The sequence below is a fragment of the Condylura cristata genome, unplaced genomic scaffold (genome assembly GCF_000260355.1).
Source record: "Condylura cristata isolate star-nosed mole 26May11 unplaced genomic scaffold, ConCri1.0 scaffold00018, whole genome shotgun sequence".
NCBI classification, from domain to species: Eukaryota; Metazoa; Chordata; class Mammalia; order Eulipotyphla; family Talpidae; genus Condylura; species Condylura cristata.
In genome coordinates, this window is record NW_004567119.1 from 32232391 (window position 1) to 32253131 (window position 20741).

The window sequence follows — 20741 nt, forward strand, 5'->3', positions numbered from 1 at the left end:
TCCAGAGTCGCCTTCCTCAGAGTGCCGCGGGTGGGAGGTGGCCGCAGGGAACCAGCTTGGGCCTCTTCCCGTGATCCCCGGCCCAGGACAGTCCCCTTGGCTCTCACCGAATCCTTTAATGAGCTCGGTGAAGACCCCGGGGTCGCTTTCCATGAGGCACCATTCCCCGGCATTGCCCGTCATGGCCCCGGCCACACACCGCCCCGCTCCACCTCTCGCTGTGGCCGCCCCCAGCACCAGCAGCCACCGGCCAGGGATCTCGGCAAACCCGCCGCCGAGCTCGTCTTCCCTACGTCACCCCGCCTACTTCCCGACAGCCTCCGGGCGCCGTCACCTGCAGCGCGACAGAGCGCGGGAGGACGCTCTAGCCACCCCAGAGACGTCGAAACTCTTCCTAGGCCGTGCAGGACCCGTAGCGGATTAGGAAGACCGGGCGGAGACCAAGGGGCGGGATTCCGCGCGCCGGAGGAGGTAACATCCGGGATCCTCGCCCGCAGAGAAGGGGCGGGGTCGGGGGCGGGCCCGGGGGCGGGACTCGCTCCCGGGAACCGAACCTGGAGGCCCGGGCGGCGTCGGTGCTGGAGTGGCATCTTCCCTGCGGGTCTGGCCGCTTCCTCTGCATCTTTCCCACAACGCAGGGCTTCTTCCTGGAACGCCGCGGCGTCGGAGGGCCGGCCGCCGTGCACAGGTGAGGGCACGGCGGGCGGGCGGCTGGGGTCCTTTGTGCGGTCTTAGGCGTCCTCCCTGTCCCTCTCGAGTCCAGGCAGCAGCGGTCGAAGCAAACCATCGTATTCCCGCCCCTGCTTCCGCCCAGGTCCGGCCCGGCTAGCGGAACCGGCGGAGCTGCAGGACCAGCCTTGCCCGGTCCCGAAGTCCCGAAGGTGGGCCCTTCCCAAAGCAAAACGCCGCGGCTGGTGCTCTGCACCGCTCCGCACGGACCGGCATCCAGAGGGCCCGCTTTACTCCTCCTCTTCCTCCTCCTCCTCCCGCCGCTCTGCGACGAGAGGCGTTGCCCCGGATCTTGGTTTTGGGAAGAAGGATCTTTGTGGGGAAGGAGGCCGGCGAATTTGTGCTGGAGGGAAGGACGAGGGACCCGGAGAAAGGTCTGTGCGGTCTTCCGCGGAGTCCAGCCGCGAGTAAGAAAATGCGGTGCCTCAAAGGAAAACGGGATTGAAATTACGTAATGTATTAATCTAAGATGCTTCCAAGGCTAAATGAGTTAAACGGAACATGGCTATTTTCACTGAATCACGAAATGATCCTCATTCAGCTGGTTCTTAAAGAACACTAGTGTTAACGATGGAAGTCTTTTTAAGGATATGTTTATGCAGCTGCAAGTTCCAAGGGCCTGTGGCTTTCAGGGGAAAAAATGCTTTGGTGGATAAAACTCGAATTCCTTGCTTTTCAAACTGGTGGCCGCTGCCCTGAAGTTAGGAGGCATTGTGTTACAAACTCTGTGAAACCACAAAGTAAGCATCGTTTTTACTGAGCAAAAACAATAGGAAAGCTTTTATCTTAAAATAAGCCTGGCCGTATTTTGGAGTAGATGCTGCACTTTGTATTCAGTTTTTAATTTAAAACAAAATTGAAACTTCTTTTTTAAGTTTTCGCTGCGAGTTTCTGCCGTCAAACTAAGGACATTCTGTTCAGTATCTTGCTGTTAAGTATTCTGAAACCAACGATTTTTGAGGCTCAGAGGTCTTTAGTATGAGCCATACTGGAAATAGTGTCCCCACAATCCAAAGATGTTTGCAGTAATTTGTGGTTGTTTTAAAAGTCTGTCATATTGCTGTGAACTTGATACTGTTTTCCCTAAAGAATCAAAAGATGAAACTTAACAAGTGATTCCCAACTTGATGCGTGTCGTGGAAATTTTAGCCTTTGACGCATCCTAGAAATAATCGGAAAGGGGAGTTATTATTATTATTATTATATTGTTAGCCTTTAGCCCTAAGAGTTCACATAAAAATCCAAATTTCCCATTCTTTGGAAAAATGAGGTCTGGCACACTAGACGCATACAACATGGCAGCCAGTTGGCCGAGGATGCACACCTTCGGGAAGGCATGTTGTCTCATGTTTGCACAGTTGCTCACCATTTTGTATTACATGTCTGTTGCCAGTCTAAATGATACTTACTGGAATTCCTGGCCCGAGTTTTTTGTGCTGTTGTTTCTTTTAAAATGCCCTGTACTCTTTCATAGCTATATTAGCTTTGAGTTGGAAAAGGCATTGCAGATTTGTTTCACCTCTTGGAATGAAAGGTAATATCCTTCAGCTAACAAATCATCAAAAGACTTCAGAGGACTATTCAGGTGCATATATGGAAGAAAAATAGAATCCTCAAAAATAGTATGTTATTAGTACTGTAAAAGTTTTTCTGACTATTCCAGTTCTAATGAATATAAATCAGAAGAAGTGCTGTTGATCCATACTGTGGATTGCTGGAAATCAGTTGTTTGTTTTGTTTTTTGATTCAGAATCATAAAACTATCCTCTAATTTCAGAACATTTCATCATCACAAAAAGAAAACAACTTATCATTTTGGAGAACATTCCAAAGTTCCTTAAAGGGTTGAATATAGCCTGGAAGGTGTGAGGGTTCTGAATTCTCCAAATCCGCACCAGTACTGATATTGTAGTCATTTTTATTATAGGGATCCTAGTAATTGTGAAGTGGTATCTCACTGCAGTTTTGAGTTGCATTTCCTGATGATTAATGGTGTGGAGCAATTTTTTTTTTTATGTGTTCACTGACCATCTGTGTATCATTTTCTGATTCTTTGCCTATTTTCAATTGGCATTATTTTTCATTTACCATTTAATTGGCATTATGAATTATTTATGATTTTATTATTGATTTTTGAGTTCTTCATATAGAATTGATATAAATTCTTTGTCATTATGTCCTACAGTTCAACTCAGTTCAGTTCCTGAGTTAGCATTGGATCATACAAATTAAAAAGCAAAGCCCACCCCCTTACTTCACACACAGGCTACAAGTGGGGTCTAATCTATCCACACTTCTGGCCCCCAACTATAAATTCAGGTCTCTCAATCTTCAATGATTTGCTACAACTCACATATTCATTAAAAAGCACACTACTTAGTATTACACGTTTATTATAAGGGATATAATCCATGAGAAATCAGATGAAAGACAAATGTATGCCAGGGTCTGGGTCAGGGAAGGGAATCCCATGCGGAATCCTAACACTTCATCCTCCTCACACATGAGTGTTTACCAAGCAGGAAGCTACACTGGAACTTTGATGTGTGGGCTCATTACTAGGGTTGGTTGATTAAATCACTGACCCTGTGGTTGAGCTCAGGGTACTTCTCCCATCCTGAGAGGCCCTAAGTTCCAGCCCTCTAATCAGATTATTGGTATTACTGGTGACCAGCCTTAATCCTAAGGCCCCAATGAGTCACCTCATTGGTATACCACAGGATCTTACTCTGGAAATTCTAAGAGTTTTTGAAGCTCTCCAGAGAGCCTGAACAAAGGTCAGATAACTCTTTTCTTTCTTTTTTTAAATGCATGTATTTATAACCTAAGCAATTTTAAAGATAATTTGTAGGTCAGCACACAGTGACATGAGAATCACCACCATTCTGAGAACTTGGAACACACTACATTTTGATTTTTGTAACATTTATTTCAAAAGCATTCTGTTTTTCATATTTCACTTTAAAATTTACACAAGCAAGAAGAGAGGTAGTAGATGTGATTAATTCCACTCTTCTGTTTCACCCTGGAAATTATGGTTGGAGATGCATACAAAAAGCTATGCAATCATTCCTGCAGAAATATTGAAAGGGTAAATGTACTTAACAATTATCATTAATATAGTGTGCAAAGTGAAGACTTCATTGATACAGGTATGAACAACTCATTTCATTTCTTATAGTAGGAATTACAAGGATTGCATGCAGGGTTTCTTTTCGGCACCTAGATTTAAGTCACCCTAAATTTAAAAGTTCATTTAGCTGCTTGTTCTACAAAAGATATTTGAATACCTCCTATTAAATATATCAAAAAAACTTAGAAATACCGTTCTCAAATGACATGTGAATTCAACTCATTACTTTCTCTGTTTCATTTTTCTTTGTTTTATATACATTACCTGCATAAAGTATACTTATTCTTCTAATTACAGGATTTATTTTCAAGGGATAATTTACATGTACACATATAGGGGGGTGAAGGCCTTATTCCAAACCTCAAAATCCCCAAATTCTTTCCTTTGTATTTTTTTTTTAAAGATTTATTTATTTATTCATACAAAACTGGGGTACAGGCCAGAGATGCGGAGGGTGAGAGGATTCACCAGAGACAGAGTGGGGCACAGAACAGGCAGATGGCCGAAGTACACTGCTGAGGGGAGCAGCGGGCGGGTCAGGAGAGGTCTGCCTCGCCATGTGGTCACCTCCGGGGTGGGCGGGGATCGAACTCATGCGGAATTGGCTTTAGTTTCTCAGTGCAGTGCTTTAACCCACTGCGCCACCAGGGAGGGCCCCTTTGTATTGTTTTTTGTGAGCACGTCTAACTATTTTATTGACTCCTGAAGAGCAAGGAACAGTTCTTACTGTATATTCCTCCTCTTAGAACACTACTTTTAAGTAATTGGTAATACAAATTTAAGCATAACTAAGTAGGATTAGAGTTGTGTTTCCTTCCTTTAAAATACCAGTTTTAGAAAAAGTCTCAATGTGGGCAATTAACAATGTAAACCATGCTTATCCATCTCCCCACTTGCCCCCCTCCCCTGGGAGTCTCCTCTGGAGGGGAACCTTTGAATGTCACCACTGGGACCTTGGTGCAAGACAGCTAGTATAGTGGAACAGTCTTAATATTAAATGTCATTTCAGTATTATTGAGCTAACAAACAATAGAAATAGCCAGGTTGAAGTACCGCAAAAGAGTATTTTTGTAAAACCTAAAGGAGAAACAATGTCAAATGCAGTATAAAGATGAAAATAATATAAAATTTTCTACCTTAGCAATTAAGGTATTGATCTTTGAGAAACCTGTTAGTCTTACAAAGTTTTTTGAATTGCTAGGCAGAGGTGATGGCCGTATTGAAAAGGGTCAAGGCTAAGTAGAAGCAGCAGCGCCCCTGTACTCAGCGTTTCCGCCTGTGCCACAGTCAGTAACTAATGTTCCCAGGGTGTTATATGGTTGGGTCACTTATCTCTGACTTACTGCACTGACATGAGCTGAGTTACACCCCACTGTATGTGGAGCATTGACATTTCCAACACAATTCAAATGGTCGTAGAAATGTGAGGTTCTCCATTCTCCCCAGGGCTTAACCCCACTCCTGCATAATTATTCCCTTTTGAGGTCCAGTCTTTTATTGCTCCCTTACCTTCCACCCCTCCCCATGTAGGGAGCTCCCTTGGTTCCCTATCCTCTCTTTCCTCAAACCAGTCTTTACCCATAACACTTAGTGTAGGAGTTTTGTCTTTTGCTGTCAGTGAGTCAGTTTTGAATGCCCTAAAACTCATTCAGTCCCCTTTCTTTCAGGAATCTCATTCCTTTTGTTACCCCTTTCTATACTGTGTTCACTCTCCAAAATCAGTCTCTCAACTTCAACCTAGTGTCCTGCCTTAAAACATAAAAAGATTTTCCTCCAGCTCCCAACCACTTTCTTACTTGGACTTACTACCATTTCATACTGGCTGGAGCTGTGACATGCCCAGGGCCTGTCTATACCAGTCATGTGGCAAGAAGAATGATGATAACTTGTGATACATACAAATGCTTGTTCCTCACCCTAGACATGAAGATTAAGAAAGAAACTTGTGGAAGTGTTAGCTAGAACCCAACATTGTATGTTTTAACTATCACTTGGGGTAATTCTGATACAGTTTGAGAACCACAGGTTTAGAGCAATCAAAATTTATTCTTCGGAGCTTTACGTAGCCTTCTGTGAAAAACTTGACTGCTTGAGAAAGGAGAGGAGAGGAGGAGGGAATGGAAAAAAATGGATGTTGAATACTCAACCTATTCAGGAATAGATTTTTCTTAGTGTCAGCCACTAGTGGCGCCTTCTCTGCCCCATTGATTCTTTTCTCTAGGCCTCAGGAGCCTTATGCTAGCATGCCTACTTAGTTGCTACAGCAACAAATGCAGTCTTAAAAATATGACTTACTAGGTTTTTGTTGTTGTTGTTGTTTTAAGATTTATTTATTTATTTGTGCATACAGAACTGGGGTACAGGCCAGAGGTGCAGGGGCTATGAGAGGATTCACCAGAGACAGTGGGAAGCAGAACAGACAGATCAACGAAGCACACTGCTGAGGAGAGCAGTGGGCGGGTCAGGAGAGGTCTGCCACCCATGTGGGTCACCTCTGGGGCGGGGATCGAACTCATAGTGAAGTGGCTTTAGCTTCTCCGTGCTGCACTTTAACCCGCTGTGCCGCCAGGGAGGGTTGACTTACTAGTTTTTACTTCTGATTATTGTACATCACTAAGTTTAAGAAATAGTGTTAAAGACTACAATAGCAGATTTCAACAAATAGATCAAGAAATATTACTTGTCTTTTTATAATTTTACTGTTTCTGTGTAGTTGTAATAACATTCTGCTTTTTTTTTTTTTTGATAGGTCTCCTCAAAGACAGAAAAATGGAAGAATCAGTAAACCAAATGCAACCACTGAATGAGAAGCAGATTGCCAATTCTGAAGATGGCTGTGTGTGGCAAGTCACTGATATGAATCGACTCCATCGGTTCTTATGTTTTGGTTCTGAAAGTGGAACCTACTATATCAAAGAACAGAAATTGGGCCTTGAAAATGCTGAAGCTTTAATTAGATTGATTGAAGATGGCAGAGGATGTGAAGTAATACAAGAAATAAAGTCATTTAGTCAAGAAGGTAGAACCGCAAAGCAGGAGCCTATGCTCTTTGCACTGGCCATTTGTTCCCAGTGTTCTGACATAAGCACAAAACAGGCTGCATTTAAAGCTGTCTCTGAAGTTTGCCGCATTCCTACACATCTGTTTACTTTCATCCAGTTTAAGAAAGATCTGAAGGAAAGCATGAAGTGTGGCATGTGGGGTCGAGCCCTCCGAAAGGCGATAGCAGACTGGTACAATGAAAAAGGTGGGATGGCCCTTGCTCTGGCAGTTACAAAATACAAACAGAGAAATGGCTGGTCTCACAAAGATTTATTAAGATTGTCACATCTAAAACCTTCCAGTGAAGGTAAGCATAAGATCTTCATGGGGTTGGGTTGAGGGTAAAGATCTCTAATAAGCAGCAAATTTTATTTGACATAATGTAATTATATATTTTCTAGAAATAGCCTTTTGTTCTCAAAACACACAGTTAATTCAAATATGTGTAATGCCAACCTGGAATTAAACATCTCCCACCAGCTCTCCAGACATTAATAATTAATAATTGATAATCAAATCACAGATTTACAGACTAATATTCCAAATCTTAAATATATGTCACCATGCTACCCAGCATGTGCACCCAAGTGATTATGGGCTATGTAATCAGCATGGGCATGATTCAGGTTGTAAATGAAACAGCCCCTTGCCAGTAGATGACTAATAGCCAGGCTGTACTGCTCTGCCCCTTACCATTTTTTTTCCCTCCCTGTCTTCCTAGGACATATGTTGCATGGAACCTAAAGGCTTCCTGAGATAGTGCTGAACTTAACAATTCAGGATGTTAATTGTCTCCAACCAGTCAGCCAGGGGACGTGGTAACTTGGGACAGTTTTTCTTATGTCTATGGGAAGAGAATCTTGAGAAGTTAGTTGAATTCATAGTAATTACATAAATCTTAGAAGGGAAATCAGAAAAACTTTGGGCAGGAATAATTTCAAGTATAAATTTCAACAAACATCCACATATCCACATATTTTTTATGTCAGTATGAAATTGTAAAAAGCAACCACTAAGATGAGGGGCAAGTACTAGACCACAAGGAAAAACTCTAAAGTGCTAGTTCTAATTCAACATAATAGTTTCTGAATTTTTGCTAATAACCTGTGCTTCCATCTAATTAATAAGAGATGAGTAGATATTTCTTAAGTTAATTCCCATATCTCAGATTCTAACATTTTGAGGATATTATAATCATAACAGTATTCTGTTTACACATGAAGGACTCCTAGACTGGAGCTCCCTGGTGGCACAAGTGTTTTAGCACAGCACTATGAAGCTCTCCACAGTAGTAGATCTTTCTTGTCTCCCTTGTTGTTCCCCTCAAAGTATATTTCAGTAGATCTGCCCATTTCTGCTCCCTACTCTTATATCTGGTGAATCCTCTCACCCTCGTCCACATCCCACAACTCTGGCTGCACCCCAGCTCTTTAATGCACAAATAAATAAATCTTTAAAAAAAAAAACATTCCTAGACATCTCAGAGTAAAATGAATTTGAAAACAGACTATGTAAGCTACTGGAAAAAGTAATATTTTAATACCTTGATGAAATGAATATTTAAAACAGAACAAGTCAGTATTCAAATTCAGTTAATCAAATATTTATTTGTGCTTCTACAATGTGGCCTAAACAGTTCTGGAGCTTAGGCAGAATGAAAATAATAAAAGACTGCCTTTAAGGAAGTTTTGTTTTGATTAGTAAGATAAAGAAGACATGATCATGTCAAATATTTAGTCATTTAATACAGTGTCAGAGTTTGTACTAGAAATTAGCTGATTCTCAAAAATTTTTGCATATTAATATTAACTTTTGCTCAAAAAATGTTAGCATTTAGAAATAGATATGCTTTGTTTGCCTTAGAGATGTAGTTTATTTGGCTTGCACAGTATTTTAGGAAGAAATGCTTTGCCAATATTCAGCAAAATCAGAAAACAGCACATGAAAATCCATATTCTGGCTTTTCTTGAAGATAGACTTTTTTGGAATCTCTAAGTCAGTATTCACTAAGACATCTGTCGAGGCATGCTCTCTTTAGTTCACCACAGTCTTGACCCTCATATCATCATAGCCTGATTAATTTATTTTAAATAGCTTTCCTTATAGACCTTTAAATTTAATAATTTAATCCTACCCCTTCTACAGAAGTAGAAACTAAGGCCTAAAATGATCACAGCAGTTTATTGACAGGCTGCAACTCAAATTTTTTAAGCAGCCCTAATCCAAAGTTATAAAGGAGATGAACACATTTCTTACTTTTTCTTTTTTTAATTTGGCCTGTTATGATTTTTCAACTTAAAAAAAAAAAATTTAATACCTATTCACTTCCTCTTATCTCTGCTATTTATAAATGTATTTTTATTCAGCAGCTTAAAGGAACAAGTGAACATGAGATTGAGATAGATTTGGACTCTTGTAACTTGTTCTAGGAATGTAAACCTGAGGGTGAAAGTTTCTATGTAGGTTTCTCGCATAAATACACAAAAAGCTCTGTAGTGAATGAGTTAGGATATATGAGTTTTCTTTTCAAAATTAAACAGTGGGCCCTCCCTGGTGCCACAGGGGTTAAAGACAGCACTATGAAGCTATCTGCAGCCACTGCATCGTAATTTTGATCCCCAAACAGGGAGCTGACCCACAGGCACAGCAGACATCTCTTGTCTCACTTGCTGTTCCCCCCAGCAGTGTATTTCAGTCAGTCTGCCTGCTTTGTTACCTGCTCTGTCTCTGGTGAAACCTCTTGTCCCTCACACCTCTGGCCTGTACCCCAGTTCTTATATGCATAAATAAATCAGTGAGGCAGTTCTGAAAGAATAAGTAAAATTAGTTGTTTAAATGTGAGTTAACTCTTGTGTGTATGTTTGTTACACGATGCATTCTCAGTAAACATGCTCTAAATTTTTACTTGGTAACCCTACATACCTTTTCAATTTCTTATTTGTTAAAGGACTTGCTATTGTGACCAAATATATTACAAAGGGCTGGAAAGAGGTCCATGAATTATATAAAGAAAAAGCACTTTCTGTGGAGGCTGAAAAATTATTAAAATATTTGGAAGCTGTAGAGAAAGTGAAGCGCACAAAAGATGACCTGGAAGTCATTCATCTAATAGAAGAACATAGATTAGTTAGGGAACATCTTCTAACAAATCACTTAAAGTCTAAAGAGGTAAGTAAAAATTAGAATATGCTATCTTGTAATGTTTATTTTTAATGCCTAATACATAATATATGTAGCTGGCACTCAATAAATGTTGGTCCCACCCCAGAAAATGTACTGGTTATTTTGCACTGTTAACCAATAAAAATTTTCTAAGTAATTTGTTCATTAAATAGACTTAATTTCTTACTATAATAAAGAGCGTGTTAATTTTTTTGTCAAATCTTTGACCAGCTCATAAAAATTTTGATTTAGTATGTTCTCTGAATCCCATTGAGAACCTTAGAAAATATAGTATTACTATTCTTGATATAATTATGTTACAGGGGACTCCCTGGTGGCCTAGAGTTTGTCTCAGAACTATCACCCTGATTGCCTGAGTTCAATCCCTGGCCAGGGAGCTAACCCATATGTTGGCAACAGACCTCTCCTGTCTTGTCCCTACTCCCTTTAGTAGTGTATGTCAGTAACTCTGCTTGTTTGTTCCCCATTCTATCTCTAATGAATCCTCTCACCACCCCCAGCATCTCTGGGGTTCACTCCACTTCTTCTGTGTAAATAATACTAATGGTACAGTGATTCATTTCATTTTATTTCCTTATATTTCTGTTACTACAATAGGTGTGGAAGGCTTTGTTACAAGAAATGCCTCTTACTGCATTATTAAGGAATCTAGGAAAAATGACTGCCAATTCGGTGCTTGAACCAGGAAATTCCGAAGTATCACTAGTATGTGAAAAGTTATGTAATGAAAAACTGTTGAAAAAGGTAAACATTATCTTTGTTAGCTGTTAGCAATTTAAAAAGTTGACTTAATTTTTGAAAAGCAATCTGAAAATTTTAGGTGTTTTGATTTCATTTTATAGATCAATATGTTCTAATTTTTATGATAAAAATTCAAGAAAGAAACCCAGTTAACATTTTTATTTGACTTATACAATTACACTGTATCTTTATCTTGTTTCTAGGCTCGTATACATCCATTTCATGTTTTAATTGCATTAGAAACTTATAAATCAGGTCATGGGCTCAGAGGAAAACTGAAGTGGCACCCTGATGAAGAAATCGTCAAAGCGTTGGATGCTGCTTTTTACAAAACTTTTAAGGTAGTGGTTTGATTTTTGTTTTTAAAAATATGTCCAAAAAAAAAAAAATATGTCCAACTAAGGACTTAATGTCTTTGGTGAAAACACATTTTAAAGGCAATATTAATAGTTTAAACATTTTTGATGCTTGTTTTAAATTGCCAAATTAAAGGTTTTGCATTCTCATGAAGTCCTCTGACTTGGTCTTCTGTCTTGTTAATATGTGCTATTGTAGCTCTCATCTGTCTTGATAGGAAATTTTTTGGTTTTTGTTTTTAATGAAAATCCTACTTCAGAGCTGTAAGTTAAAATGTTTGGTTTTAAAGTTTTCATGCTACTCTGCAAAACACTAGCAGCCAAATCAAGCAGCACGTCAAAAGGATTATACAGGTGAGATTTATTATCAAGCATGGTTCAAGGTGAAAATCAATCATTGTAATATATTACATTGATAGGGTGAAAAGACAAAACAAAATGATCATTTCAATTGACTGCAGAAAAATGCATTTATAAAACTTCAGTATTTTTTCATGTTTAAAAAAAGTACACTTAATACAGTAGGAACAGAAATGAGGTTCCTTATTATGATAAGGTCATTTATTAAAAATCTATGGCTGTCTCATACTCAAATGATGAAAGATTGAAATCCTTTCCCCTAAAGTTAGTAGTGAGACAAGTATATACACATGCAAAAGAATTAAGTTAGGGACCCTCCCTGGGGCTCAAGCACAACAAAGCTAGCTGCAAAACAAGTTCGATACCTGGTCATGGAGGTGACCCACATGTCATGGCAGACTCTCTTGTCTCAACTGCTGCTCCCCTCAGAGGTGTACTTTGTCGGTCTGCCTGTTCTGCTTCCCACCTTGTCTCTGCTGAATCCTCTCACTGCTCCTTCACCTCTGGCTTATACTCCAGTTCTGTATGCATAAATAAATGAATCTTTAAAAAAGAAAAGAATGAAGTTAGACCATTACTTTACACCATATATAAAAATGAGCTCAAAATGGATCAACTACCTTTATTTAAGGGCTAAAACCTAGATATGGCTATAGATTCTTAGATTAACACAAGAAGCAAAGGCAACAAAAGAAAAAGATAATTGATGAAGATTTTAAACTAACATGCATCAACGTACACTACCAAAAGGGTTAAGACACAATCTACAGAGTGGGAGAAAATTTTGTAAGTCTGCAAAGATTTTAAAAACTACAAATGAGTAGCAATAATACTAACAACCAAATTAAAAAATGGACACAGTGCTTGAAGAGATCTTTCAGGAAGATACACAGTTAGCCAACAAACACATGAAAAGGTTCTGAACATCATTAATCACCAAATCGAAACTACTGGGCTTTTGGATGTTCATAAGAATTTTAAACAACTGTCAGCTAATTGTGATTCCAAAAATAGAAGATTTTCTTTGTCTTTTGGATGAAAGATAAGTAAATACAGTTTATTAGAAATTAAAACTTTCTAATTACTATGATTGTTTTCAACAGTTGTTTTATTCTGTTTTCTCTTTAGACTATTGAGCCAACTGGAAAACGTTTCTTGCTGGCTGTTGATGTTAGTGCTTCTATGAGCCAAAGAGTTTTGGGTAGTGTGCTCAGTGCCAGTACAGTTGCTGCAGCAATGTGCATGGTGAGAACACTTAAGACAATGCAGAATTTTAGCCAATAAATAAAGCAGATTTACTGTGGGATAAAGCTGTAACATGAATTTTGATTTAGATTTACATTTCTAATTTTTTGTATCATGTCTGTTTTTTGGGCACATTTTCTATGTGTATGTAATAAACATACTTAGGTATAAAGAATAAGTATATTGAAAGAGCATGTTCTAAATAGTCATAATAGAAATTTTTCATTTTTGTAACCAAAGATTAAATTATTAACCCTGTTTTTGAAAAAGATAGTAATGCTTAGAGAAACCGATAAATTTGGAAGATAAATGTTAGAGACCCAATAGTAAAAGACAAAAGAGTCAGACTAGGATGTCACTGTATAGCAAGTTTCGTCTCTTCTTTAGTCCTTAATACAATGAGAAGAAGAATATATATGTAGCAGTCCTCCCTTTTCTTCAGTTTGTTTATCATTGTCAACTGTGATCCAAAATTTTAAATGGAATAAGATATCTGAGAGATTGAGACCACTTTCACCTGATCATCATAGTGTTATAATTCTGTTTTCTTGCTAGTTATTGTTGTTAATCTCTTACTACACCTAACTTAGAAACTATATCATGAGTATGTATATGTAGGAAAAAATGCATTATCTATAGGATTTGGTCCTACCCATAATTTCAGGCATCTTCTGGGAGTCTTGTAACTTGTCTTCTATGGTTAAGGGGTTACTGTTGCATTTACTTGCCTCAAAGGATTGATATGAAAACCAGTTCTAAGCGTTTATGAAATTACTTTAAAAGCTATGGCACTTCCATTGTGTTTCCAAGCCAGTAACATTATTTAGAAGCAAGATGTTCATCATAGTGTGTTTTATGAACTATAGCCGAATCCCCACAGATCTGCTGACAGTCACTACCATTGAATTTTTCAGATTGTCACACGAACAGAAAAAGATTCATACATAGTTGCTTTTTCAGATGAAATGGTACCATGTCCAGTGACTATAGATATGACCTTACAACAGGTTTTAATGTCTATGAATCAGGTAAGAAACTGTTTTATTACATTTACTTAATATGTATAATAATTTTGTACTGTGTTGTACATGGTGTTAGTGAATATATGAGAAAAAGTGATTGGCTCTAAGGAAAAATGATAATGTAAAAGGTAGGTTTTCCCTCTTTTTTTCTTTTTAGTATTTCATGATTTCAGACATCTCTGTGTGGAAACTGGACAATTTATTTTTAATTCATGTTTTTATTCTGTGTAGATCCCAGCAGGGGGCACTGACTGTGCGCTTCCAATGATATGGGCTGAGAAGACTCACACAGCTGCTGACGTCTTCATTGTGTTCACTGATAATGAGACCTTTGCTGGCCGCATCCACCCTGCCGTGGCTCTGAGGGAGTATCGAAGGGTAAAACAAATTCTAATATTCTTTGTCACCCCAAGTAAGACTTGATTCTCAAACATATTTTTCAAGAATGTTACTGAAAATAGGTCTGTACTATTGGTAGGAGGAATACACTGCTAATTCTGGACTCAGTAGCACTTGAAGTGAACAAGTATTGGCTTTTTATGTTATACTTATGTAATTTTTTCAACCAGTTCTAATTCTGTATGTTACTGAGAATATCCTTTACAAGCATTATTTTTGGTATTAATCAAAATAATTTATTTTAGAGGCCTCCCTGGTGGCTCAATGGTTACAGTTGCAGCACTATCAAGCTGTCGCCAGCCACTGTGGCATAAGTTCGATCCTTGGCCAGGTAGCTGACCCACAAGGCACAGCAGACCTCTCTCCTGTCTCTCCCGCTGCTCCCCTCAGCAGTATATTTCAGTAGATCCACCTCTTCTGCTCACCACTGTGTCTCTGGTAAATCCTCTCACCCCCTCCCCACAATTCTGGCCGAGACCCTAGTTCTTGTATGCATAAGTAAATAAATCTTTTTTTTAAAGTAATAATAATAATTTATTTTACCTTAACTATGAATGTTCTAATGATTCTGTGTATTCCTTGAAATAGTAAAGTATCATTTCTGGGTTTTGGTAAAAGACTACATAAAATTAAAGCTGCAGCCTTTGTCTTGGGAATTATGGATACTTTTATGTTCTTGTCCATGACCTTTGATTTAGCTTTATGTCATAGTAGTAAGCCACTTCTTTATAACATAGTAATTAATGGTACTAAATACTTTTTAGGGTTGTTATATGAAACATTATTTAATCATTGTGGTATCTGACATAATGTCCACTCAGTCATTTACCTTTAAATCATAGCTGTAGAAAGAAATTCTTACGTGTGACCTGCAAAGTCAAGATCAACCTGATACAGGAATTTATACACAACAGAGTCCGACCAAAAACTGATAATCCTAGACAAATATGCCCTTATATTTCAGATAGGTTGTTTACATGAACTTGTTTTCTTGTCTGAAGATCACATGGTCTGGCTCTGAAAGATTGGCAGATTTTGTAGAGAGAAAAATATCTGACACTAACCAAAAGCTGTTATAGAATTAGTAATATTTTGATTTTGGGTGTTATTTGCTTTTACATACAGCATAATTTCTTGATGTGTTTTTCTCTTTTCCTACAGAAAATGGCTATTCCATCTAAGTTGATTGTTTGTGGAATGACCTCCAATGGTTTTACCATTGCAGATCCAGATGATAGGGGCATGCTGGATATGTGTGGCTTTGATACCGGAGCTCTGGATGTAATTCGAAATTTCACATTGGATGTGATTTAACTAAGCACCACCATGATCTAAGAGGTCAGGTCCACTGACATCAGTGATCTTGTTAGAAATACACAGCTACTTCCCAGCTAATCTTAATCCAATGAAAGAAGATAAGATGGTGGTATGTTCATAACAAAAAAATTTACTTTACCAAAAAAAGAAAGAAAAATGAGATGAACCCAAAGTTTTTCTATCTACAACGCCAGTTCTTGGGAAATAGCATCAAATACACTGTATGTAGCTTTCTCTATTGAATAGAGAACTTGTTGATAGATAATGAAAAAATTGTCAGTTTTGCTTTGATGAATAATCACTTGTACTTAAAAGAAGAGCTAAAAGTGTAAGTAGCTCCATATCATGTCACTTGCTTTAAGAAGCGCTTAATGTTTTCTTAAATGTTTTCATTGGGAAAGGACAGCTTTGATAATGTCCAAATATTCTGAAATGCACTGGACCATGTAACTGTGATGGAATATGAAATTTATCTGTAAAGTTTTTTACCAAGGGGGTTAGAAAAAAAGACATTAACTTATAAATGAGTTTAAAAGATTTCTTTTAAAAAGTTTTTGAAGACTGCAGAAGTAGCTTTCTGAGTTTCTTAGAAACAGTTTTGTTTCAGATATTTCACTTAAACTTGTAGAATTATTACTACTAACCAGAAACATGGTTACCGCTGAGAAAGGGCTAAGGTGTGTGGCTTCTGAGGAAGTCTATTTGGTTGGCTTTTTTGTTTGTTTTGGTGTATTTTATTGCAGCGTTTGAAGGGCATGACAGTTTTCTCTGAACTATAACAGTTTAGCCACGTGCAGTCACAAATTTTTTTCATATTCTTCAAATGAAAATAACAGTCTTCAAGCACTTAAAGCCCCCACTCATATGCTAAAAACATGACAAAATTGCAACTATAGCCAAATGACCTTTTTTATTACATTAAAATAATTGTTCTAATTTTAACTTTTTTAGCCAGTCATCAATGAATTTTAGATATTTTCTACTTGTAAACATGGCCTCTTATCTCTTTGTCCATTATTCATTTTGTGACAAAACATTCCTTTTTTTGATAGTGTAGAAAATAATAAAACAAACTCTGCCTTTCATATTTGAAAGGCAACTTTTGAGTAGCACATTACCATTAACCATATGTAAGAAATTAATTGTTCTGTTTGTGTATATTAAACTTCCTTTTCATTTTTCTAAGGTACATTATTTTTTTTATGTATCCCATCTTTGTGGGGAGTTTAACCTATTGAAATGACTGTCTTTGCTCATGATAACATTACGGTTGTCTAAGATAACACTAAATTGCAATTTTTATTACTATTTAAATATTAAGGATTTACTGGGGATTTATAAAGCCCTTCTTACAGTTACAAGGAAAGTGAAATTAATAAATTACAGCCTTTTACATGTTTGGGGGTTAGAGGTTTTCAATTTGGGAAACAAGGGAATCTTTAGTATTGTTAGAATTTAGTAGGTATTTTCTAATCTTTTTATGGGCATTTTGGGCTCTAGGAGTGATAAGAAATGTTCCTTAAGCTTATTTGACATATTAAAGCTAACTCTGATATGTAGCTGTTCCTGAATGGCAATTATTAGCAGTTTGTAAATATGATTTTCCTAAGAAATTTTTAGTCAGAAAAGCTACTAGCATACCCCACCTCAAAAAAAAAAAACAAAAAAACACTTCACTTCTGATGCCATTCTTTAACAGTGACAAGCATTGGATTTAACATATTAGCTACTTTTGATACATGAAAATATTATGTGCTAATTAAATTTAAGCTAAAAGGACCTAGTAGAAATACATAATTGCTCTTAAATTCCTTAAGTGAACCCAAGATCATATTAAATTAAAAATTATAATCTTAGTATTCTAGTAGAAACTGTAAATGGAATAGAGTGTAAAATTTTATGTCCTTCAGTTGTGAACTGTTGTACAGAGCTTTCAGACAGATTTACTTACCAGCTAATATTAAATTTATCAAAGAAATAAGATTAGATGTGACCTTTAAGTAAGTGCAATTAAGTGAACTAATATAAGATTTAACAGAGGAAAATAAGATCTACCACAGACGGTAATTTTATTTTTTAAATCATGGAATTTTAGAACTGGAAAACAGCTCAGAAAACTTAAAGCTAATTTTTAATTTTGTAACGAACCTGAGGTCCTTTAGACTGTGGCTTTAACCACTAGACCTAGAAATCTTTATTTCTTCCAATATTCATCTCCATTATTCATTTCCCCATTAAATGGAAAAACATAAACTCATAAGAATAGGGAATAAAAGAAAGTTATTCAAGACTTTTTATCTTTTTAAAATAGTAGGAAATAATGTATATACATGATTGCTTTAGAAGTAGAACAACAAATTGTGAACATTGTATGATTTTGTATTTCATAGTAATCCTTAAGCACAATCTTTTGATTACCTGTATTCCTATGCAACGTAATCCTATAAAAAAAGTGAAACAAAAATTTTACCACATCATTAATAAAATGTACTCAAACAATAAACAAGTTTTATGTTCTGAATTGCTTTTGGGTTACTTCTACATTAATATATAAGGAAATGTTGCTTTTTAAAACAATTCTAAGAAAAATAAACTATTTCCTAGAAAATATGTAAATATCTTCATGATATAGTTGTAATTAGTGAAACAAAAACTAATATCTCACCCTAGTTGAATTTTCTTGGAAATTCTATTAACATTGCTTACATTATTAACTGTTAATATGGGAGAATATTAGCTTTGAAGAAGACTAGTGAATGGAATTTAGTGTTAATCCTCTGGAACCTCTTGTTTTATGTAACTTCATATAGCTATAGACATCCATTAAGTATATGTGATTCAGTTTTGCTGCCATTAAAAACATCTGATGATTTGATCAAAGAATAATCAGTGATTTACTATCAATGTAAAAGTCTAAAGTGGGAGGAAGACTTGCAATACAAATTAAACTTTTTAAATGAATAATATTCTATTAGGATATATATTTTAAAAGACACAATGTTTTAGGACAAATAACTCAGTAGGCTTGTTTTTTAAAACCACTTTTTTGAGTGGAAAAATTTTCACAGTGAAAGTGAATATTAACTAAGAAATCTCTATATCCCAAGTCTTAGCTCCCCTTGGAAAACACACGCATGCTCTAAATGAGATAATATTAACATTTACTTACTTTTTTAAAATAAAAGGTAAATCTACACAAAATAAGATAAAAATAACCCTTATCAGATATCTTGTTTTCTGAGATTTTGCAAAATCTAAGTTATTTTGGAAATTTAAGCAGAATATCTGATAAATCTGGGCATCTGACAATTTAAGTGAGGAACTTTAAAAGCACAATAGACCTTTATTAAAATAATTAAATCTTTGTGATCTCTTGTTGAACTTGGCAGTATTTTACCTAAAGATATTTTACCAACAAGTACAAATATCTTGGTAAGTGATGACTTAGAAGTAGTTAACCAAAAGTGAAAAAGTTCTGGTTTTGTATACACAATTTTAGGGTGATTTGTTATACCTCCAGGGGAAATCTCATTTATTAGAAGATTACTTTTATATCTTATTTTTCTTCTTATAATCCGTGTCTCTTAACATTACTGCCTTCTCTTCTTCCAGTCTTATGTTTGGCTAATAAATAAAGTCACTCACTTAGGTTTGGAATGTGTGTTTTGCAGGTTGCTTTTTACCCCATATAGATTTAAGATCTCATTTTTTCAAACTTAAAGTGGGTAGTTAATTGAAACAATAATTGGGTAGATATATTCTCTCCCAAAATCAAGTTACATTGTATATTAGATGTTTGCAGAAATTTGGGGACCTTTAAGTATCATTTTTCAACCTTTGCAGTTAGAGATATGCCTGGTAAAAGGTCAATGCATATACTTTCCAAAAACATAATGTTTCTGTTCTTTCTTTTAATTACAAAAGCCACTGTTCAAAATCTTTACTCAGCTTATATATAAATGGCTTGTCACCTAAAAGACCTTGTAAATAACATATTCAGTCAATGATTTTTTTTTAATTGGTGAATTTTTTACTGCTTTTTGAAAAATTAAGAAGTTAATCCCATAGTAATATTTTCCATGTATAAAGGTAATGTAGTTAGGTCTGTTTGAATAAAAGTATTAAAAATTACACATTTTCCTAGATCCTGAATAATACCACCTACTGGATACTGGTAGAAACAAAAAAAAACTAGAGCAATTATATTACAAAATTCTCTGAAATTAAGGTGATTTTTTTCAATGAAAATAAATTTTGTAAATAAAAATGTGTATAAAAGTTTTTCTAACCCTGAAGAGATTTTTCCTCCACCCTGTATTTAATTCAGCAGTGCATATCAATTTTATGAATGTGATATTTCATTTTAAAATATTTAAATTTCTGTACATCTAGAAATTATCAGAATCTGCTTGAAAAAATGAAATAAGTTAGCTACAACCTGCAGGTTAAATGTATAGTTGGATTGTTAAGGTAGTAAATGGTGAAATCCTTGCTATTTGTATACCATTGTTGTATATACTTAATAGAATATTTTATCACTACAACAGTGAAACTTCCATTAAATTACTTATTGTGTTTGCCTTTATTTGCAGTGTAAATGGTTTAGAATCCATATATGGCAAATTAAATTTTTAATTCTTACACAAATAATGAAAAATAACCAAGAAAAATGTTTTTGTTGCCCTGTTATGCTGATAAGGACTATATGTAATTTGATATGGTGTGATGAGACATAACTTTTGTGATAGATTTGAGTTATATTTTCTTTATATGGCCAGCTTCTGACACTGCAATTCTCCAAAGGATGACTTGATGAAATATCTTTTAAACAAAAATATGGCTGGGGGAAGCATGTGTAATACTCTAGTTCTAAACTGTCCATTTGTTTTATATAGAGGCTTTGATTTTCATAATTGACCACTTGGTGACTTTAAATTACACAGAATAATACCTGCATAGAATAAAATTTATGCAAGAGCCTTAAAGTGAAAAGTGAACCTTCTGGCTGCCTTAAAATATGACTAGCTCTCAAATGCAGGAATACAGTTACTTTCCATAAGGTCTGTTCACTAAGTAATGCCTTAATAGTGTTAGTGTTTCTCAAGTACAAGAACTCAAGGGTCTTTTAGAACTTACACTTTTAGTTAACAAATACATATTTATCTGTTAAGTTTTAAAGCCCATTTGTACATGAGTAGTTTCAGCACTGGCCAG

At 36.4% G+C, this 20741-nt stretch overlaps 2 protein-coding genes across 7 annotated transcripts in view; one reads left to right on the plus strand and one right to left on the minus strand.

Moving 5' to 3' along the window:
• Positions 1-594, minus strand: part of UCHL5 (ubiquitin carboxyl-terminal hydrolase L5) — a 36382-nt gene extending 35788 nt beyond the window's left edge. For 2 of the 4 annotated variants that reach the window (XM_012726901.1, XM_012726900.1), the window contains exon 1: positions 335-594. In XM_012726901.1, coding sequence (XP_012582355.1) covers positions 335-590 — 256 coding nt within the window. In that variant the 5' untranslated portion in view covers positions 591-594. The other 2 variants (XM_004685462.2, XM_004685461.2) reach the window with 2 other exon arrangements.
• A 27-nt stretch (positions 595-621) lies between these two features.
• On the plus strand, positions 622-20353 carry TROVE2 (TROVE domain family, member 2). Of its 3 annotated transcripts, none has more exons than XM_012726897.1 (9): positions 622-688; positions 6612-7211; positions 9852-10072; positions 10685-10831; positions 11032-11169; positions 12673-12789; positions 13704-13817; positions 14043-14189; positions 15372-20353. In XM_012726897.1, the coding sequence occupies exons 2-9, from the start codon at positions 6632-6634 to the stop codon at positions 15522-15524; spliced, it is 1617 nt and encodes a 538-aa protein (XP_012582351.1). In that variant the 5' UTR covers positions 622-688; positions 6612-6631; the 3' UTR covers positions 15525-20353. The 3 variants fall into 3 exon arrangements, with proteins under 3 accessions (XP_012582351.1, XP_012582350.1, XP_012582352.1); XM_012726896.1 differs by lacking the exon at positions 622-688 and adding an exon at positions 939-1103; XM_012726898.1 differs by lacking the exon at positions 622-688 and adding an exon at positions 1409-1469.
• Positions 20354-20741: the final 388 nt, after the last annotated feature.